Genomic DNA, 23,304 nt, shown 5'->3' on the forward strand with positions numbered 1-23,304 from the left:
TTTCTTTTTAGATCTTGCAATATTAGCCTGTTGCACTGGTTTAAGGTCACTCCTGACGGAATCCAAGTTCCAAAGTGCTCGCGTTTTCGGGGGCACACCACTCGATTCAGAGGCGGCGCACAACTGTAATTTTTGTTGATTTAGCTTTGCTGCGTCGCAGCATGCGTGAAATAATAAAAATGACAGTTGTGCGTTGCTTCCGTATCGAGTAGTGTGCCCCCGAAAACGCGAGCACTTTGAAGCTTGGATTCCGTCAGGAGTGACCTTAATGGGGGCAATTTGTACAATACTCATTCTAAGCGACATAATCACTTCAACCACGTGGAAGGTTCACTTCCATAGATAAAGCATGTGGAGACATATGTCAATCGCAGTAGTCATTCACGAAATCATGCATTGAACGGGGCTGATATGCGTAGAAACCATAAAACAAGTACTCTATTTCTCGGCATAACTGTCCCGCCAAACTATTTTCATGATCGTTGTCGCAAATTATATTTGTGAGTGAAAAATAAGAAGGATTTTAATGAAATTAAGTATTCTGAATGGTTCTGTGATGTAATAATCTTATATTGAATTATGGTTATACGCATGCAACGAAAATTAGCGTTCAATTGCAAATGCTATTTTCTCATTTGTCGTTTTTTGAATTTGGTACAAGCATGCGTAGAACGGCAGTGTAGTTCTTAGTTAGATGACTCCTTAACCCTTAAATGCGCAATGTTGTTTTAAAACAACAAACCTAAAATACGTTTAATGTTAATAACTTTAATGGTAGTTTACGCTAAAAATACTTTCGAGGATTTCTAGAAAAAAACGCCTTACGCCTTTAAGGGTTTAGAGTGCAAAACGAACGATATAGAATTAATCACTAATCATCTGTGTCACCATTTAAGTATGCTCTACTACTGATTAAGTCCGATGCATAAGCAGAAGCAAGATAACGCGAAACCGGTCCTAACACTTTTGCACAGTAACTAATAATGCAGTCTACTCAAATCGTTTACTTATTTCATTCTCTCTCCCATCCAGCCCGTTTTGAGTGGAATATAGAGAATGTTGAAACGCTAGTGCCTTGGTTAGTGCAATGCGGTGCGCACAGTGAGTTGTTCACAAATCACCGTTCAGAGCTCATTTAGTGTTCTACCGTGATACGTAAAGCATCAAAGCTATGGCCTTCGAATATATACCGATTCACGATCCCGTCTTTAGAGCAAACTGCGTGGAACGCAATCAAAAAGACTACGTTCTTGTCAAACCGAAGGACTACAGCAAGGTCCCCATTACCCTTCCGAACTGGGAACCAGAACCATGCTGTTTGGATACAAGGTTGGTAATAGAATGCACTAATGTTATCAACATGTACAGTAAATACGTCATTAGACGTGTGATCATGCATTTGCGTTGTTTGTACCCAACAGATACAAAAGGCTGGATCAACACATCAAAGATATGGCGATCAAACCGGATGATGTATGGTTGGTAACGTACCCGAAGAGTGGGACCACCTGGTGTCAGGAAATGATTTGGCTCATTTGTAATGACCTCGACTACGAGAAAGCTGCTTCGGTGAAGCTAAACACTCGTTTTCCGTTCTTAGAGTATGTTTGACTCAACGTAAAATTAATAATTTATCTCGTGTTCATAACTGTACGTTTTATAGACTCAGAGGCATTAGAGATTTGCCGCCAGGGATGGACCCCTTCCAAGAAGCTGTTTCAATGGCATCGCCTAGATTCATCAAATCGCATCTACCGGTGGCTCTCCTGCCCGACCAAATTTGGGAAGTAAAACCAAAGATGGTTCACGTTCGAAGGAATCCAAAATCGGTAGCGGTGTCCTATTATCATCATTCAGTGTCACTCCATCATTACAAAGGTACCATGGATCAATTCGTGCGTTCCTTTATGAAAGAACTGGAATATTATTCGCCATATCACCGCCATGTAATCGAGTACCACCACTTGGACTATCACGACAATATACTTTATCTCTGTTATGAAGATATGAAGAAGGATCTGAAAAGTACCCTCCTGCGCGTTAGTTCCTTCTTCAATAAATCATACACCGACGAACAACTAACCGGTTTGGAGCAGCATCTGTCCTTCGATACGATGAAAAACAACAATTCCGTTAACTTTCAAGAATGGGTCGAGTTTCTGCTGGAGAAAACAAATCGAGCTGATAAGCTAGGCGACCAGGATTATCTGTTCATAAGACGTGGAGAATCGGATGGATGGCGACGTGAGCTGGATCCGGAGCTGCTGAGTGAGCTGGAAGAATGGAATAAACGAAAGGTAGATAATCCTGATAATATGAAGTTGTTTACGTGATGATTAATAGAGGACCCTAACTATGGAAAGTTTGTATATTATTTCTAAACATAATTTATAATTTCATTCCACAATAGAATAAAAAAAAATTTATAATTTGTTCTTGTCCGATGTGCTCCACCTTATGGAACGTACACACGGTCAAGCAGTTCGACCAACATTGACTCCACCTCCCGTTTATTCAAACATTCATCAATTGTTATCAACACCGACACGAACAATCAATTTATTCGACCAACAATATCACACACGAACGACCGAAGCACCAACTCGAGCACCAACCATCGAAAAATATATGGGGGTTTGTGCAACTTCACTACAAATGCTCAAACATGTTCGGCGAACCTTGACTCCACCCCCGACAACTCAAACCAAAATCAAACCGTTTTATTTTTTCCCAACCGAGCCGCCAACTGTCAAATGGTTGTTCGAACAACTTCACACACGTTCCAACAAAGCAGCAACCGAAGCGTTTTCTTGGGGGTGGAGTCAATGTTCGTCGAACTGCTTGACTGGTGTGTACGTAGCATTATCCACATGTTTGAATAAGAATCAAAATGACTGTGATGTGCCTTCCAGACTACGAGCTATATCACTTGATATAGAGTAGCCATAGTTCGCGCTCAACTTCCGAGCAGATTAGACGCACTCGTGCTTCTTTGAAACCGCGGAAACCTCTCTGAAGATGTCACGAACGACAAAATCGTTAAATTCCTCAGTGGATATGGAGAGATTCTCTCCATACGTGAAGAGCTGTGGGATGAAAAACACTACTTCGCCGGACTGCCGACCGGTGTACGAGCCGCTCGGATGGTCGTCAAAAAAAACATTGCTTCGTATGTCACAATAGACTCGGAATTGACCCATGTGGCTTACTATGGGCAACAGCAGACGTGTCGTTACTGTAGTGAGTCTATACATAACGGCGTCTCATGTGTACAGAACAAAAAACTACTGGTACAAAAACTGGCGGCGAGTAGCGTCTCATATGCAGACGTAACAAAAAACCCCCAACCTGTACGTATGAAACCACAGACCACAAAGAAACCGGCCGCTAATCTCATCCTGCCGAAACGAACACAAGTAGCTGCTGTGCCTTCGACGAGCGGTGCTATGCCCCCACCACCACCACCCCCGGTAGAAGTAAATCCCTATCCAGTGCTGGCGGATATACCCCACGAGGACAACGAAAGCGAACCATGGACAAGAGTAACTCGCAGATCGGCACTGCAAAAAAAAAACCGACGGCAACGAAACCGACTCATCCACCAATAGCAAGCGATCACACAAGCAGGTAAAGAAAATGCGCTGTGACGACGACAACTCTCTCGACCTCCTTCCATAAGCCGTTCTTTTCACCAGTTATAATATCGGTACGATAAACGTTAACACCATCACGAACGCGACAAAGCTCAATGCATTCCGAACATTTATCCGGACAATGGAGCTGGACATTATCTTTATCCAAGAGATAGAAAATGAGCAAATATCGTTGCCGGGCTTTAACGTCATTGCCAACGTCGACAACTCACGAAGAGGAACCGCCATTGCGTTAAGGGATCATATCCAATTCTCACATGTAGAGAAAAGTCTGGATGGCCGCCTTGTTGCAGTGCGCGTACACGATACCACTCTTTGCTGCGTATATGCCCCTTCCAGCACAGCCTATCGTGCCCACAGAGAGAGATTCTTCAACAATACTCTAGCATTCTATCTCCGCCACCGTACCGAGCAGGTAATTCTGGCGGGCGATTTCAATTGCGTGCTGCGGCAATGCGATGCAACGGGATACAAACCGCCATTCAACAGTTACGGCTACATGATGTGTGGCTAAAATTGCGATCAAGAGATGCTGGTCATACATACATCACTGCCAACTCATCGTCAAGGCTAGATCGAATCTACGTGTCTGGTGGTCTATGCGAACAGTTGCGAAATATCGATAAGCACGTATGTTCATTCACCGATCATCTGGCTGTCACATCTCGTATTTGCTTGCCGGATTTGGGTCGAGAACCAGGCCGTGGTTTTTGGTCACTCCGTCCTCATCTGCTCACCGGAGAAGCGCTTGCGGATCTCCAGCTGCGTTGGCAGTATTGGACCCGTCAACGACGAAATTTTCGCAGTTGGATCGAATGGTGGATACAGTTTTGTAAGCCAAAAATTGCTAGCTTTTTCCGTTGGCAATCGAAACAAATCTACGATGAATTTCATTACGCACAGCAAACACTATATTGCCAACTGAGACAAGCATACGATCGCTTCTATCAAAATCCGGGCGTACTATCAACAATCAACCGCATCAAAGGGAAAATGCTGGCATTGCAACGAAGATTCACCCAAACCTTTTTGCACATCAACGAGCCATTTTTGACCGGTGAGCCATTATCTGTCTTCCAGCTCGGTGATCAGAGAAGAAAGCGCACGGCGATACTGCAACTAGAAGGAGAGCAAGGAGAAATCATCAACGACTCGCGGAGCATTCAAGATCAGATCCACCGATATTTTTCCGATTTGTACTCAGAAGAAAACAGAGAAGTAGAACAACGAGATGATTTCCAGTGCGACCGGATCATTCCAGAGAACGACGCGGCGAACGAAGCGTGTATGAATGAAATCACAACAGCAGACATTTGGACCGCAGTAAAAACTGCATCCAAAAAATCTCCAGGGCCGGACGGAATACCGAAGGAATTCTATCTACGTGCATTCGATGTTGTCCATCGTGAATTGAACCTGGTGTTGAACGAAGTTTTAACATCGAACATTCCGGCCAAATTCGTAGAGGGAGTAATTGTGTTAGTAAAAAAAAAGAGGAACCGGCAACACGGTGAGCTCCTACAGACCCATCTCACTCCTCAACTTCGACTACAAGCTGCTGTCCCGCATACTGAAATGCCGCTTGGAGAATGTGATGAAGGAACACCAAATACTGAGCAGTGCACAGAAGTGCTCAAACGCAAACAGAAATATCTTTCAAGCTACATTGGCGTTAAAAGATCGGATTGCTCAGCTGACAGCGACGAAGCGGGCAGGCAAATTGGTTAGCTACGATCTCGATCATGCATTCGACCGTGTGAGGCACTCATATCTCTTTGAAAACATGCGCTCTCTCGGCTTCAACCCTCAACTCGTAGCCCTACTTTCTCGGATCTCGTCTACCTCCACCTCTCGCCTGTTGATAAACGGGCATCTGACGACATCTTTCTCAATACAGCGATCGGTGCGTCAAGGCGATCCGATATCTATGCATTTGTTTGTGTTGTATCTGCACCCACTGGTAGACGCTCTAGAACATATATGTGGTAGTGACCTCGTCGTCGCATACGCCGATGATATCTCTGTTATTGCTACATCTGCACACCAAATTCACGCGATGCGTGACTCGTTCATTCGCTTCGGAGAGATCTCAGGAGCGGTTTTGAATCTACGCAAAACAACGTCCATTGATGTTGGGTATGTGAATGGGAACCCAATAAATGTGGATTGGCTAAGTACTGATGATGAGATCAAGATATTGGGAGTGAGATTTACCAACTCGATTCGACGAATGATCGCCCTAAACTGGGACACTAGAGTGATTCAAATTTTGACTTTTTCGCTCCCCTATGCTTAAACGATTGTTTTTGCTAATTTAATAATCCTCCCAAATTTTTAGCTAATTTGGATGTAATTTGGTTGTGCACGTGCCGTTTGAAGGTTATATGAAAATTACTATGAGAATTGCCACTTATGTAAAGGATCGTTTCGTGAAGCAGCCCAGAATATATTTGAATATATTTAATGCATCGTCATCATAGAATAGATCCTAAGCTGAAAGTCAGTTGTTGTTGCGAAGCAATCTGACTTTTGTGAGCAAAATTATAAAGAAAACAAAAATGCTCATTATTGATATTGATGTTATTTTTTTACGTGTTAAATTGAATTTCTCACAATTCAGTATTTCCATAATAACTTTTGTTGCCAGCATCAAATCGTTTAGCAACAACGACGATATTTTCCCTTGTTAAATTTCCTATTTTGCTAACGTATTCATACATTTTTAGAGCTTAATGGGCAATGATGGGGAACGGTTTTTCACAAAAGTTACTGTTTTCATAGTAATTTTCATACAAGCTTCAAACTGCTTGTGCTCAGTCAAATTACATCCAAATTAGCTAAAAATTTAGGACGATTATTAAAATGGCAAATGCCATCGTTTAAGCATAGGGGAGCAAAAAAGTCAAAATTTGAATCACTCTACTGGGACACGATGGTTGGTAAAATAGCGCAACAAATTTGGCTACATTCGACACGCACGCTCACGCTTCATCAGAAGGTAATTCTTTTGAATACCTTCATTACCTCCAAGGTTTGGTATTTGTCATCGTTACTTCCTCCAAACAATGTCCACACGGCAAAAATAAACTCCACTATGAGGTCCTTTTTGTAAAGACGGCATCCTGCGCGGGTTCCAATACAACAGCTAGCATGGCGGCTGGTTCACGGAGGAAAAAAGCTACAACTCATGGCCTTGAAATCTCCAGCGCTTCTAGTCAACCGTCATATGCAGGATATCCATTCCATCCCCTTCTATCAATCCTTCATTACAAATGCAAATCATCCTGCCCCACCAGCCGATCTTCCTTGCTTAAGAAAAATCATGCAAATATACCCTCGCTTGCCTCCGCAAATTCAACAAAGCCTTTCCTCCGAGCAAATCCATCGTTTTCATATCGTCCAGACCGACAGACCAAGGATTGAAATACGTCACCCAGCTGTGAATTGGAAGCGAGTGTGGTTGAACATTAGCAGCAGGAAGATGACATCAGCCCAGCGTAGCAGTACCTACTCGTAAACGAAAAGATCGAACACAGACAACTTTGGCACACCATTAGACGAGCAGATAGTGAACATTGCCTGCACTGCAATAATATGACTATCGAAACGATCAAACACAAGTTGAGTGAATGTGGACGAGTGACGGCAGCGTGGACACATCTACAACGAATGCTAACAATGGTCATTGACAATCGTAGATTCTCATTCGAAGACTTAATCCATCCAGTGTTAGCAGGAATAACAAATAGAAACAAAACACAAATTCTCAAACTGTTTATTAATTATGTCACCTTTGTCATAGATTGTGATAATGCAGTAGATGTAGATGAGTTAGATTTTTACCTACACGTTGAATTGTAACTAATTGTATTATAACTAATTTTAAACAAAATCAACTACAAATAAACAAAATTTTATGAAGTCAAAAAAAAAAAATATCACATAAGGTACAGTGGGGTAAGTGGGTAAATGGGGTAAGTGAAAAAAACGCAAGTATTTCACTGATGAAACACAGAATTATTCAATTTCACTTCACAATCATACAAGGCCATTCAAATCAATGCGTTGAATAAGTGAAACATGGAATAATGAACTATTTCAACATGCGAGAGTGAAAGTTTATTAACCTTTCAAGTTTATCTTTTGCACAAGTTGTTTTGCGTGTCAATAAATACAAATATTTTTTTATGTTGATTTCCATAACACATTCAATTAGTGCATTGATAAGTTGGTTTTCTTTGTAGTTTTGAATTCCAGTCAGAAAAATATTGATATGAACATCAAACATTTTGAAAAAAATATTTTATTGCTTTGCCTGTTTTTTACCATGGGTGGGGCAAGTGAAAATTTTCCGACACTGAATGCATTTTTCTATTTTTCCAAACACAAATAATTTCTATTAAGCGTATATAAACAAATGATACCAATTCGAACTCATTCTAAGGCTTTTGGTTATTACAGTGATTCGTGGTAATACTAAATCAGGAACCCAAAGTGCCAAGCGTGTCAATGTTTTAAATAATCCATGTTTGATAAATAATTCGTGAAAAAATGTTATTTATATAGCTTAAATACAAGAATCACTACTATTGCAAATATATCAACAATTATGATTTATTTAGTTGAAATTTATAAAATTTATTTATTTGTTAATGTAGACTCTTCTGCTGAAATCATAAGTGGGTTGTTAATGAAACACATTATGATTCCAGGTTTGATGAATATTTCAAAGATAATTTCTCTGCATTATCGCCAAGGTTCATTATCTTACTATAAACCTGAAATAGAAAGTAGTGTTAGACACAAATGGAGATGAGATATTAGATCTCAAAAAATTCAAGTAAAGAAAACATAAAAACATAAAAATCATTTAATGGAGGCACTCTAGTGCCCTTTGACTTTCATGAAGTGTCAAAAAGCATCACAACATATCACAGTTATGTTCTATTCAGTATAATTATCATTTGCATGAAATATATGAACAGAAAATGTGTTCTTATATTGAAAAATCCTCTTTTAAAATCATTTTTTCACTTACCCCACATGTGGGGCAAGTGAAAAGTTGAAACCGATTTTTTTGTTTCCCAAATATTTTGTATCCTAAAAGTATTTTTCAAAGATCTTGTTCACAGGCATATAAAGATTGGATAGATGATTCGTTATGTCATAAATATGTTCATTTTCAATATTATATTCAACTTTTATGACTTGATGAACATGAAATATACGATTTCCTTTACCCACTTGCCCCACTGTACCTTAATCTTATTTTCATTGCAAATAATGCATATGACATTTCATGTCAACATTCTCTATATCAAGTAGCTATATCACTCATATAACCAGTCTAATAATAACAATAGCTAATAAATGTGAAACCGATGTACCTCAGATTGTCGCGAAATTTGGTAGAACTGTTTCTTTAGTAAGACCCTTTTTTATTTTATTTTTTATAAATTAAAACAACGGGAATTTTTGTATTTGCTTTATTGTGATTTTTTTAATTAAAATAAGTTTATCTCTTTAACAAGGTGTAGCTGAGTTAGAGGTTCCATAAAAACTGATCTCAGCCCCTTTATTTGACTTCGTCCTTTGGAGACGAGCCAGCCTCGGGCTGAAAGTCTCCTTAATAAAGACAATAATAAAAATAAAAAAAAAGACTTCGTCCTAACTAAATCAACGTCAGTTCACCGAGTACGTCGTTATCCATTCATTTATTTAGTTTACATCTAAACAGATAACACTGAATCAACAATTTCACGCCACAATACACGATTCGAAGCCGCATCTCTCCACGCTCGCCAAGTCGTTTTCCCCCGTTCTACATACCTCGCTCGCTGTGCTCCACGCCGTCTCGTAGCTGCCGGATCGGAAGCGATCACCATCTTTGCAGGGTTGCTGTCCAGCATTCTTGCAACATGCCCTGCCCATCGTACCCTTCCGGCTTTAGCTACCTTCTGGATACTGGGTTCGCCGTAGAGCTTTTTTGACCGCAGTTTCTTCTGGAGCTCGTAGTAGGCCCGACTTCCACAGATGACGCGTCTTCGTATTTTACGACTAACATTGTTATCAGCCGTTAGCAAGGATCCAAGGTAGACGAATTCCTCGACAACCTCGAAGGTATCCCCGTCTATCGTAACACTGCTTCATAGGCGGGCCCTGTCGCGCTCGGTTCTGCCCACAAGCATGTACTTTGTCTTTGACGAATTCACCACCAGTCCAACTTTTGTTGCTTCACGTTTTAGGCGGGTGTACAGTTCTGCCACCTTTGCAAATGTACGGCCCACAATGTCCATGTCATGCGCAAAATAAATAAATTGACTGGATCTGTTGAAAATCGTATCCAGGGTGTTACACCCGGCTCTCCGCATGACACCTTCTAGCGCAATGTTGAACAATAGGCACGAAAGTCCATTACATTGTCCCCGGCGCGATTCGAACGAATTGGCGTGTTCGCCTGAAATCTTCACACAATTTTGCACACCATCCACCGTTGCTTTGATCAGGCTGTTAAGCTTCGCAGGGAAGCTGTTCTCGTCCATAATTTTCCATAGCTCTACGCGGTCTATACTGTCGTATGCCTCCTTGAAATCGATGAACAGATGGTGTGTTGGGACCTTGAATTCACGGCATTTTTGAAGGATTTGCCGTACAGTAAAGATCTACAGGGTGTCTGCAAATTATCCGTACAACAAGACAGGTTTTTAAATATTTTTTGGAATAAATTAAAGAACCAGCATGCATTGCATGTTATTATAATAGGACTACATAAACAAAGCTGAATTTGTTCACATTAAAATGACCCCTGTATCCAGAGTTGTACGCCTTCTTCGATCGTGTTGGAAAAAAATCACGATGGCCGCACGTTTCTATACAGATACTTTTCACACATTTTTGACGAATGTGACATGATTTCAAATGTCTCGATAATAATACGATAATATGTGTAATAGTTTTGATGGCTGTTGATTTCAAGATAGACCATACCGAATGACAAATTCAATCCAAATCGGGTGAGTAGGAAGGCAATTCCTTTTTGTTCGGAAAACCGGCATTCACTAAGATTTTTTTTATACATGAAATGACGCTCAGTGTTCTCAGAATATACATCTGTTACAGCCTGCTGAGTTGTTATTCCCATATAGCTACCGATTCAGTGCATTGAGAGATCTGAGTAGGCATCGAACAGAAAAGACGTGACGTTTGACAGATTTTTTCTCTCTATTTTCAGAGTAAAAATTTTGAAATAAAGAAAGGATAATTTCGGGTTTTTATCAAGTTTGTTGGACTAAGACGAAACACAAGACACCATTTGTCCATTCGTACATCATTTTATTCAAGATACTGGCGCTACAACCTGAAACAGACGTCTCCCCGACATGACATCACATCCCGCCTCCCATGTATCCAAATATATTCTCCATCGAGTTCCAGTTCGGAGTTCGGACAGCTCCAGTAGGATAACTAGCCTGTCGATGTGGGTTGAGTTCGGTAAGTACTATTATCTTTTATTTTTTGGCACAAGTATGAAGATCAGTAATCGCGAAATGGTAATATGTGGGAACCAGTTTTATTCTAGTAAATTGAGCATTTTCAAAATGTAAAGCCATTTAAATATCTGTTAGCTTTTTTTGATTAATTGGTAATCATTGCAATGTGTTGAGCAATTTGTATTTATGTGGAAGTTTGTGTGGGGGAAATGAGTTCGGATGTACAATGCTAGCCACCGTAGAGTCTGAGTGGGCGTAAATAGCAGATAGCCCATTGCTTTTGAGTTTGATTTAAAGAATTTACACTGTCAGTAAACATGTGATATGGATACATTTCTGAAATTAGCGTCAACTTAGTGATAGCAAATCAACTCAAAACTATCAATCTTTTTGTAAAGATCCTGAACGCGGGGTTGGGGTTGAGTGATTGGATGCATCATGGTTCGGAAGTTTTAGGATGGCTTAGACAGGTCATGCTCATGGGTTTTTTATTCATGCGGATTTCAATTTTAGACACAGGTTGTCTTTGCCAATATGCTGATGCTGATGCAGATGATAATAGACTTTCGAGGGAAAATGTCTCAAATAAGCAATTGGTAGACCAAAATACAGGAAAAATATTTTTGAACAGTGAAAAATCAAATGATCTAAAACTATTCCGAATGAAAGTGACGGCAAATACTAGAAGAGCAAATGTACTTAAGATAAACATTTCAAATTTTTATCCAATGATGCTGACAATTCGGAATGAAAGGAGTAGTTAATGGTTAAAGGATAAAACTAACAATCAGTGAATTACCTATAGAGTTCCGCTTTATAACTATGTGGCAATCATACGAGCGAAAATTTTGGATTGCTTGAATCGGTCCGGGATTCTTCAGATTTAGGCTGACTTTTCCTCCCTCGTTTGTCTTTGTTATCACCATATTATTTTTTTTAACTAAGGCCATTACAAATATTTAATTAACATTTTGTCCTACTGGTTCCGAAAGGTCAAGAGAAAAGGGGGAATAATAAAAAATAAATATTAAAATGAAAAAAAATCAAAAAAACTCCTCGGATTTTTTAAAGAATGTTTTGAAAATCCTCAAAATTATCCGAATTTTGTTTTGTTGCCCCATCAAAATTTTATTTTTTTGGCAGAACCATCCGAGGGGGAGGGAGACAAAATAGGGTAACGGCTGTATTTTGGACCGGGCTCATATTTTGGACCACCTAGCTGAATTTTGCATTTATATCACACAAAACTAAATTAAACATGCAACATTTATATTTTATTGCAAAAAGAAACTATCCATAAGGTATCTCCTACATTTGTTTCTCAAAAATATAGCAATTTTCAAGAATATTTTCACGCATTTACCCATTCCGGCTGGATTCAACCAAAACCAAGAAGACATTGTAAAACTGAAGTCAACTTTCAAAAGCTGTAAGTTTATTTGTACATAGATTTGAAACATGTGAATGATGTTGTTGGCTTACTAAGACCTAATTGAAGCAGTTTCATATCTCGAGCAAAACATTGTAAGTTTAAAAACAGTATTCTGAGGCATGTCTAAAATAGGTTCACTTTTCAATGAACCGAACATATTTTCGACATATCTTCTTTTTAAGTTCTAGATCTCTTAAATCATTGTTTTAACCAACCATTTGTTTCTCTAGTATGAAACCATTCATAAACTACTGTTCATACTGCATTCATGAATTACCGTTCATTGATGTAAGCCGTAGTAAAATGTATATTAAACCAACATGTAACTGTTTTCATTATTTCCATACGAAAATAGTTTTAAAAAAACAACATGACAAGAACCAATCTTTGCTAGAGCTCTTCGTCCGTGCTGCTTGCCAATGCAACAAAGTTCCGCGTTCTACGATTATGTTTCGTTTGGTAAGAGAATGTGCAAAGAGTAATAATCATTTTTTTTAGTATCTTTATTAAGGAGACTTTCAGCCCTAGGCTTGCTCGTCTCCGGCGAGTAAGGAAGAACCGGGCAACCCACTAATATCAATGTCGCAAATGGAACAGCTCTGGCAAACTACATAACAAATATGGCAGGATAGGAGTGACCACGTGCATGGATCACGGCCATGGGCCACACGTTTGTTTTGCTTTGATGATGCTGTACCGAGTGGTACTGACATTGATATTAGTTTCAATACCCTTAGCTGGTAGATATTGTTCTAAGCTTTTGAGTGCTTATAAAAATGTATTGTTTAACAAGGACTTTAAGGATGAAAACGCCGAAAATGCTGGAGATCACTCATTTAATCTAATAGTAACATAATTTTGCTAGCAATACAAAATTATTCGAGTGGTCCAAAATATGTTCATTAGGTGGTCCAAAATAAAAACAGGTGGTCCAAAATTAAATCTAACATATCTTCAGAATTTATGATAGTTTGGCTCTTTCGGTGGGATTTACAACATTTTTACCTACAAATCCTACCTAGCATTCATCACTTTTTAGTTGCTTAGGCAAATGATCAAGCATTATTACAAAATCTAACTTTTATTCGAAAAATTGTTTGGCCATCTCCTAAAGTGGTCCAAAATACCTCCCTTACCCTAGTTTTTAAATATTTGTATCGGCCTGATCGATTTTAGAATGCGATTATTAGGCATTATGACTGATTTCGATAAAAGAAAGCCACAGACTCTATAAGCATTCTAAACTGAAATTAGCACATATAATATGAACATTCCAAATATATTGATAAAAGTCTAGATGGCGCTATTTTTATTTCGCCCAGTGTATTATGAGTCATAAACATTGCTTAAAGTGCGGTAATATATTGGGGAATCTAACGAGACAAACAAACTGGAGAAGTAACTCGGAACATGTGAAAATTGTCTGTAACTCTGTAACTGTAAGTAACTCCGAACATCTCACATGTGAATTTTCTTGATTTTTAACTGAATCGTCCAAGTCGCGCATAAACTTTTCATAATACAATAAAAGTGTCCAACATAAAAATAAAAATAAAAAGAAGAGCAATAGTGTTTTAAGTTTAAGGACGTGTTCAATATGCTGAAATAATATAGTTTTTTCATGCACTGATGTAAAATTGCAGAAATAACAACATAATGATCGACAAATATAAATTAAGTAATTTTTGATATAACAGAAATCGTATCTTATCACTATTATGCATAAGTTTACCTACGAAAAGTGTGAACTCTTTTTTCAACAAAGTGACTGATACTTGTGTGAATATAGTGCGCGTGTAATTTTATGACTTTTAGTATGCAGAACGATCGCGCGATCATCAACATTTGTTTCTGCTTTGTGCGGGTTAATAAATTTACAAGTGGAAGTTCAGTTCGCGTTCGATCGTGTTTCCTTCAGCAAGCAGAACGATCGCGCGATCATCAAAATATTTTGTTCTGCTTTGTGCGGTCGAAGAGTCAATTAATTAGTGCGCGTTAGATTGTGTTTTTGTGTAATCTCGATAAAACTACACGTTTCACACGCGTTCACCAAAACGAACCCTGCTACACTCCCTACCCCATATATCCAACATCCCAGTGATTTCTCGTGGAAGTGCAGATGACTCGTCGGCTTCTATCAAAGCGAGTTTCACGTCAACATTATCCTACCTATTCCCTAATTGACCTGCATTCGGACACGGCCGGCGCTGGTATTGCTTAATTTTGGGTCACCAGTTCTTACACATTGAGGATGATGTTAGTCCCAAACACCATCTGTTGTCTCTGTGTAATTACAGCTGACCTGGCAATAACGGAGTAGCAACCGTGGGCGGTCAATCATGCTCATGCTCATGCACATATAGCTACCGATTCAGTCCATTATTGTCTGTTTTTGATTTGTAGAAGCAAACTACCGTGGATAATCAAAATTCGGACACACTCAAACTTCGGACGATTCAATTCGTATGGGAAATTGCTGAAATATTTCATCGAAATGTTTCGTGAAGCTGGATAGGAAAGACTACTAGTTTTCGCTTCTTTTAGTTAAATGTTAATAAGACATGATAAAACAATGCGATGAAATGATTAAAAGACAGTCAGAACTGTGCAGTGAAAATTGTTTTCAATTATTCTTCCCGGTACGGTGTAATCAGGTGTCCGAAGTTTGAATCTTTGTGTCCGAAATATGAATACAACCCCGCCAATGTCCGAGGTTTGAAACAAACAGAAGCTGGACAAACATTCTTCGCAATATCTTGCACATATTAAATACGTAGTTAAAAGATGAATACTGTACTTAGTGATTGCAATGGTGATTTAAACGGTGTGATTAAAATGTGAGTTAACAGGATGATTGTACATCAGAAAATGCTTAAGCGTCCGAAGTTTGAGTTTGCACGGTATCAAAATCTGTACGGATAATTTGCAGACACCCTGTAGTCCGTTGTCAAGCGGCCATCAACGAAACCGACTTGATAACTTCCCACGAACTTATTAACAAATGGTGACAGACTTCGAAAGATAAACCGTGGGCAGCAGGGAATATGTCCAAGGGCTTGACGATCCCTCCCCAGGCCATTTGCGAGTTGTGGCGACTGCCTAGGATGTGGTGGGGTTTGACAGTGGGCCTTGTTAAACCTCTATAAAAAGCTGCATGAATCCGCAAGTAGGCTCCGCCAAAGCGACCGTGTGCCGATCAAAGCGCACAAGCCCAAGTCCTGGTGTTAGGTGGGACGCTAAACAGCCCTGACACGACGGCCCTCCGACGATACAGGAGGTTTGCGCAGGCCCAATAAGCCGCCTTTAAAAACAACTATTACGAACGACATAGAAGATAATACGACTCGATACAATCGGCAAGGACCTAGGCGACGAACAGAAGATCACGATCGTCATCGGCACAGGTAGGAAGGGAGGAAACGTATAGACCGGTCATCGGACCGGATAGTCTGCACACCACCGTATCGAATGACAACGTCCAACGATGCACAAACTTCGCAGCCTCCCGCGGAATGGTAGTCCGAAGCACCTTCTTTCCCCGCAAAAATATCCACAAGGCCACATGGAGATCACCTGAACAAGAAACGGAAAATCAAATCGACCACGTTCTAATCGACGGTAAATTCTTCTCCGACATCACGAACGTTCGCACTTACCGCAGTGCAAATATTGAATCCGACCACTACCTCGTTGCAAATTTTCCTCCCACCGCCGACTAACACCAATTGCAAGAGAGCTCGTGGAGCAGTACCAGGCGGGATTTATGGGTGAACGCTCTACCACGGACCAGGTGTTCGCCATACGTCAGGTATTGCAGAAATGCCGCGAATACAACGTGCCCACACATCATCTATTCATCGACTTCAAAGCCGCATATGATACAATCGATCGGGACCAGCTATGGCAGCTAATGCACGAACACGGATTTCCGGATAAACTGACACGGTTGATCAAAGCGACGATGGATCGGGTGATGTGCGTAGTTCGAGTTTCAGGGGCATTCTCGAGTCCCTTCGAAACTCGCAGAGTGTTACGGCAAGATGATGGTCTTTCGTATCTGCTATTCAACATCGCTTTGGAAGGGATAATACGAAGAGCAGGGATTAACACGAGTGGTACAATTTTCAATAAGTCCGTCCAGCTATTCGGCTTCGCCGGCACGTAACTTTGAGAAGATGGAGGAAGCCTACATCAGACTGAAGAGGGAAGCTAAGCGGATCGGACTAGTCATCAACACGTCGAAGACCTCCGTATACTGCGTGGTTGGCGACGTGTCGCCATGGACCGAGCCGAATGGAGAAGACTCTTATATTATTATCTTTTATCAGAATCGCGAGAAACACAGTCGACCATGATTATTCCCCATTGAACGTTTGCTCCTAACGCATACTTCTATATGAATCATCATCGTCAGCAACACAAAAAACATATACACCAATCAAATGTCAAAGCGATTGAACACTAGCGCATCTCTTGGTACAATCGCGTAACACAGATGAATTTCAAATCCACCGTTGAACACGTGAACGATGTTGAAATGAGAAATGCCACCCCTTTTTTTTATGTTCGGCGGACTCAAGTAACCGGCTGTTAATCGCCTTTTCAAACAGCTTATATAACCCTGAGAAAAAAGGGTGATGGGGCGATAACTTTTCGGAGTGGAAGGATCCTTTGGCTGATTTCCAGGACGATGGGAAGAAGCTGAGACGGAGACACTCAGTCTTCACGGAAACATGAGTGGCGCTGAGCTTGTGTGCAGTTTTTGCCAGTGCATGTTCATCCCGAGCGTGGACATCTATGGACGCTATCTTTCAAGCTCGTGTTCACCGTCAACATTGAACATGGGTGCGAAAAATGAACGCGGTGCGGTTCAGCTCAGACTCGAGCTCAAGCTCAAAACTTGGGCTGTGTGTTCAGTCTGTGTGCTCATGGAGCACTGTGTGCTGTGCTGTGTGCTTAGGCTGCTGTTAACTGAGGCTGTGAGCGTAGGTTTTGGGCCGAGCGTGAAGCATCACGATTATGCGGCAGTGCGGCACGTTCCATATGCGGCATATATAGTTGAGGTTGAGGGCAAAAAACGATTCGGAGCAGGATGCCTTTGATTCAGGCCTTGATTCAGAGTTTGTAGATGACAAGATATAGTTTCAGCATTTGTAGATAAACATGGCAGCATTGATTATTTAACGATATAAGTAAAATATACAATATTTTATTGCTCTATGTTAAACGATATGCAAGATTTTATTGCTTGAATATTTTTCAAATGTGTGCATCTGACCTTGATAGAAATTAGTAGAAGTATGCGCAAACCTAAATCTCACTGTAAGATTTATTATTCATATCATGAATTTTATTTTTGTTTTTCATGAAGATTTATCAGAAGCATATGAAAACTACTTTCTAAAAACTGGTCTATATGGAAGCATTGGTGGTTTTTTTCTTTATGATTCTTCTCTCAGTTGTAAATCCCTTAGTATGTGAAGAGCGTGTTATGTTTTATTTATTAAAGATTGTAGAAAATAAACCGAAGCTTGGAACTAACTCACTTTCACATAAAAAAGCAAAGATACACATAATATTATTATTTCTGTTATGAAAACCATTAAACTCAATTGGGGAGATGAATGAAACGCATACAATCTTTCCAGAAAAACGAAAAACGTAAAAATGTTCAATAAACGGCAAAAAAAATTAAATAAAAGCCACCAACATGTTTCGGTCCAGTCTAAGATGTTTTCGGGTGGAAAACATTCTCGACACTCTGGGCATAGTTTATTCATTGTGTTTACCGCAAAAGATAAAAAATACACCTTCATTCAATGGCAGGCAAGCTTTCAATTAATAACTGTGTAATGTAAATGCTAATAGGGAACACTAAGTTGGGAACTAATAAGGAAAATAGCAGTTGGAATAAAAATCCATTGAGGAAGATAAAAAGATAAAAAGATATTTCGATAATGTTGACTATGGGTCAACCTATTTTATTTTCCACAAACTTTCAACAGATTATATTGAACATATTGAATACTAGAGCGGAGGACCAGTTGGACTGTACCCCCAATTTCCGTTCGCAACGTTTTTAACTCGGCCGTCTTCCAACCATATAACTTGATTTTTTGAACATCACTAGAAATCTGCAGATACTAACTGCGTACTAGAATCCAAGTAATTCAGTTCTAATGCGCCCAAGTAATAAGCTTTGCGGACGGGAATGGTTGGAGCTGCCCTAATGGTCCGATAGCCTAATACAAAAAGTCCGTGATTTAAGATTCTTGCAGTAGTTTTCAGTAATTCCGGTTTCACACGGATACTTAATCAATCGTTATGTAAATACTTCTGATCGTTGTTGTTTGCAAAAGTGTTGGCCAATATCGGAAACTTGTGCGGCATTTTAAAATATGGCCGTGCAGTGTGCCTACTCGTTTGAATCAAATACACTGAAGTCAGTTTTCACACGGACAATACGTATCCACGACAGAATAATGATGGTCCCTGTTTGCCGGCATCACTTTCACGCCCTTGCTGCAAAGCCGAAATGTTCATTTCAGTCCCTTAGCTCAGCTGGGGAATTTTCGGGCGCAGATCCGGCGGATCGCCCTTTACAAAAACCGGCGGGTACTTCTCCTTCTGCTCTGGTTGCACCTGCGGCAGCTGCAAAAATAGAGTCCGATATGCAACATAGTAGAAAACATAATAGGTCCTACTTGCCCCGTTTGAAGGGATATTTGAAGCTTTTCAATAAAAAAATCCGATCATCTTGCACATTGCATTAACAAAGATAAAAAAGTGACAAAAGTGTGCCTTGATACTCGTAAATGGATTTGATGTGGTGGTGTGTCCAAACATTTATGGCTTCTTTGGATCCGTATCTGCCACATTTGAATGCCACAAGTCCTTTGAAAACGGATTTTTAACAATAATTTATTTAACACGACACAATTTTCAAATAAATAGTACCACAGACAAACAGACATAACACTCATCAAATTTCCATCATTCACTGATTTATTGGTCAATTCAAATAATCATTAGTTGGCCAATTGGTCACTAGTGGCGCGCGCAACGGGTTTGCTCGAGTTTGACATTTGCTCACTACCGCCATCTGGTTCGTGATTTGCCCAACTAACTGATATCAACAGATGTCGCTAGTGTTTAAATGGCGATGAATTTGATGAGTGAATGTTCAATGTGTTATGTCTGTTTGTCTGTGATAGTACGTTGACTATGACTCAACTATATTTACAGGACTCCTGATAAAAAAAAATATTATACAACACTGATAATGCTTCCAGTCCTGCTAATTGTCAATTATTATACATATTTGCAAAGTTTCCCAAAACCTAATCCTCAAAATTTAATTTGCAATAAAAAAGTGTAGTTCCAGCTAAAATTATGTGTCTATATGCAATAAATGAGGTTTGTTACAATCCAACACAATCCATTACGCTCAATAATTTACTTATTAGAAAGAAGCTGAAAAAACGCAAAGATTGTGTATCATTGAATTTGAGTGAAAAATGAATCAAATTCATAGCCAGTATCAGAGATAAAACCTTGGAAATTGTTTCATCGCACGATATTCAAAAAACTACACCTTGAGCAATTTTCTGGCTACGCCACTGCAACAATTTAAGAAGCAATTTACATGTTTAATTATTGTTGTATCAATTGACATTGGTATTAATTAACACTGGTTTTATGATTCACGCAAATTATATTTTCGCTAACTTTATCACTCAACGGGCTGCAATACGTTCGTGTCACTTTGATTTACTCTCAATCGTAAACATTAGATGTGATCCATTTGTTCAGATTGTTCTAACGAATTTTTCGTACTAAATTTAGTAATTTTCCATGACAATATTTGCAATGCCGAATGAAATAATATCACAAAATAATTCGGTATCTCTGTCTGCATTTCAGAATTGCGGCTGCATTTTATAGAGTCAATGAAAATCACGACTAGATTTCATGATACCACGATACATTTAAAACACGAAATACGCGAATTTGGTGCCTTTCGTAACAGCCCTGAGCAGCTTCATAAAGAGCGATATGTGCGCACAGAAAGTCAGTCGCAAAACACCATTCAGAGCACGCATATAGTTTGCTTTCGTGATACCTATACGATAGTATTATGGCCTTCGAGTACATCGCAATAAACGATCCCGTCTACAGGTCGACCTGTGTGGAACGCAACCAAAAAGACTATGTTCTGGTCAAACCGAAGGTCTACAACAAAGTTCCAATTACGCTTCCAAATTGGGAACCGGAACCATGCTGTTTGAATACAAGGTTGGCGATAGAATGCGTTTATCTTATCAACATATGAATACGTAATTAATTGTCTACTAAAGTGTTTACGTTATTTGCACTAATCAGGTATAAGAAACAAGATCAACGTGTCAAAGATATGGTGGTCAAACCGGATGATGTCTGGATGCTTTCTTACCCTAAGAGTGGAACCACCTGGTGTCAGGAAATGATTTGGCTCATTTGTAATGACCTCGACTACGAGAAAGCTGCTTCAGTGAAGCTCAACACCCGTTTTCCGTTCTTAGAGTATGGTTGACTTCATTTATGACGAATCATTAATCACTTGTTGATTTCTGTATTTTTTATATAGTCTCGGGGGCATTAGAGATTTACCTCCTGGGTTGGATCCCGTTAAGGAAGTTGAATCAATAGCATCACCAAGATTCATCAAGTCGCACCTACCGGTAGCTCTCCTACCCGATCAAATTTGGGAAGTAAAACCAAAGATGGTCTACGTTCGAAGGAATCCAAAGTCGGTAGCGGTGTCCTATTATCATCATTCAGTGTCACTTCATGATTACAAAGGTACCATGGATCAATTCGTGCGTTCCTTTATGAAGGAACTTGAATTCTTTTCACCATATCACCGCCATGTGATCGAATATCACAACTTGGACTGTCAGCACAATATACTCCACCTCTGCTACGAAGATATGAAAAAAGATCTCAAAAGTACCCTCCAGCGAGTGAGTTCCTTCTTCAATAAGTCATACACCGACGAACAACTAAACGACTTGGCTCAGCATCTGTCCTTCGACATGATGAAAGAGAACAACTCCGTTAACCGTAAAGAGTGGGTCAAGTTTCAGTTAGAACAAACCAATCGAACCGATAAGCTGGGTGATCCGGATTATCTTTTCATAAGACGTGGTGAAACCGATGGATGGCGTCGTGAGCTGGATCCTGAGCTGTCGCGCGAACTGGAAGAATGGACTGATCGCAAAGTTGATAATCCGAATCATATGAAACTGTTTGTGTACTGAATGAGAAGGACACTCAAACCATGGAAAGTTGAAGGCAACTAACTAAGCCAGGCATTCTAATAAAACATAGTTTTAGATAGCTGCAATGTGAATTCTCAAGTATGCTTAGAGTATTGCATGGTAGAGTATTAACCGTTATTTATTATATTAAAAATTAAACAAAATTGAAAATACGAACACAGACTATGGTTTATACTTATGATATATGTACTGTTGGTATTCGTACCATGGTACAATAATTTCAAATTAGGTATCCTTGAAATAATTGACTTGCCGTCTTGTACCATGGTACGAATACCACAGGTGTGTCCTTAGTATTTTAAGTTGGCAGACAGTCCTGTCCCATTAACCTTCCGCGAATTGCTTCAACTTTTATTACACGAGAACTCGCATGTTCAAAAATCCCTTATATTGAAACAAATTAAAATGATATCAACGTTCGGGAAAATAATAAAGGGGATGGATACTCTCATTGAGGACATTTTTTATGTCAAATGAATCTTATGCTGGTCCTCCAGAAGATCCAGAACCCCCACCGAAGGAAGTGTTTACTCTCCAATACATTTTTCAAACTAAATCTTTCACATGTTGTGCAGTTGCATAAATCGAGTTTCAGGCATAGTAATTAATTTCCACTCCGGTTGGCTTATACCCGGAATATAGGCAATTAACTTTGATCGCACTGAACTCGAGTGGCGATCTTTTTCCTCGTTTAAGAGATGGTCGGGATCTGACGACCAAACTGATTCGATCACACAACCATACTTCATTGAGTGCAGTTCCTGATGATGCTGTGTGTGGATGCCAGACATATAGCTAAATACTTATTCTGCTCGGTTGGCATTGCACAAAACAATGCGTGTGGATGATTTGGTTTTGAAAATAGATTGCGAGAGTTCGGCCATGTGCCTGTTGTTGGAAATTTGATCTCATCAGTAGCCTTCTGAGCTGCGGATGACGATGGAAGCCCTTCGTAGCTTAGTAGGGTAAGCAACTGTCTAGCGTATACTGGGTTCGTGGGATCAAATCCTACCGAAGGTAGTGGTTACCCTCCAATCCAAACATTTTTCGAACTAAATCTTTCACATGTTGTGCAATTGCACAAACTCGAGGTTCGCCTCCTCCACGTACCGTCCGCCATAGATGGTACGCAGCACTTTCCTTTCGAAAGCTCCCAGTGCGCGTTGGTCCTGAGCGAACATCGTCCAGGTCTCGTGTCCGTTGAGAACTACCGGTAATAATAAGCGTTTTGCCAGATAGTCAGTTTGGTACGGCGGCGAACTCTATTCGATCGGAGCGTTTTGCGGAATCCAAAGAACGTACGATTTCCAGCCATGATGCGTTTCCGAATTTCTCTGCTGGTATCGTTATCGGAGGTCACCAGTGAGCCCAAGTACACGAATTCTTCAACCACCTCGATTTCGTCACCA

At 40.0% G+C, this 23,304-nt stretch overlaps 2 protein-coding genes across 2 annotated transcripts; both read left to right on the plus strand.

Moving 5' to 3' along the window:
• Positions 1–1,032: 1,032 nt before the first annotated feature.
• Positions 1,033–2,429, plus strand: LOC134223237 (sulfotransferase 1A1-like). Its single transcript, XM_062702383.1, has 3 exons — positions 1,033–1,329; positions 1,422–1,601; positions 1,664–2,429. Exons 1-3 carry the CDS (start codon positions 1,172–1,174, stop codon positions 2,331–2,333), a joined length of 1,008 nt encoding a protein of 335 aa, XP_062558367.1. The 5' UTR covers positions 1,033–1,171; the 3' UTR covers positions 2,334–2,429.
• An 18,013-nt stretch (positions 2,430–20,442) lies between these two features.
• LOC134223238 (sulfotransferase 1 family member D1-like) lies at positions 20,443–22,022 on the plus strand. Its single transcript, XM_062702384.1, has 3 exons — positions 20,443–20,870; positions 20,958–21,137; positions 21,202–22,022. The coding sequence occupies exons 1-3, from the start codon at positions 20,713–20,715 to the stop codon at positions 21,872–21,874; spliced, it is 1,011 nt and encodes a 336-aa protein (XP_062558368.1). The 5' UTR covers positions 20,443–20,712; the 3' UTR covers positions 21,875–22,022.
• Positions 22,023–23,304: the final 1,282 nt, after the last annotated feature.

Source organism: Armigeres subalbatus, chromosome 3 (genome assembly GCF_024139115.2).
Source record: "Armigeres subalbatus isolate Guangzhou_Male chromosome 3, GZ_Asu_2, whole genome shotgun sequence".
In the NCBI taxonomy this organism is placed as follows: domain Eukaryota; kingdom Metazoa; phylum Arthropoda; class Insecta; order Diptera; family Culicidae; genus Armigeres; species Armigeres subalbatus.

Coding starts and splice junctions, on each gene's coding strand:
- LOC134223238 (XM_062702384.1), top strand. CDS start 20,713: ATGGCCTTCGAGTACATCGCAATAAACGATCCCGTCTACAGGTCGACC. Junction 20,871..20,957: donor CCATGCTGTTTGAATACAAG/GTTGGCGATAGA, acceptor TGCACTAATCAG/GTATAAGAAACAAGATCAAC. Junction 21,138..21,201: donor ACCCGTTTTCCGTTCTTAGA/GTATGGTTGACT, acceptor TTTTTTATATAG/TCTCGGGGGCATTAGAGATT.
- LOC134223237 (XM_062702383.1), top strand. CDS start 1,172: ATGGCCTTCGAATATATACCGATTCACGATCCCGTCTTTAGAGCAAAC. Junction 1,330..1,421: donor CCATGCTGTTTGGATACAAG/GTTGGTAATAGA, acceptor TGTACCCAACAG/ATACAAAAGGCTGGATCAAC. Junction 1,602..1,663: donor ACTCGTTTTCCGTTCTTAGA/GTATGTTTGACT, acceptor TACGTTTTATAG/ACTCAGAGGCATTAGAGATT.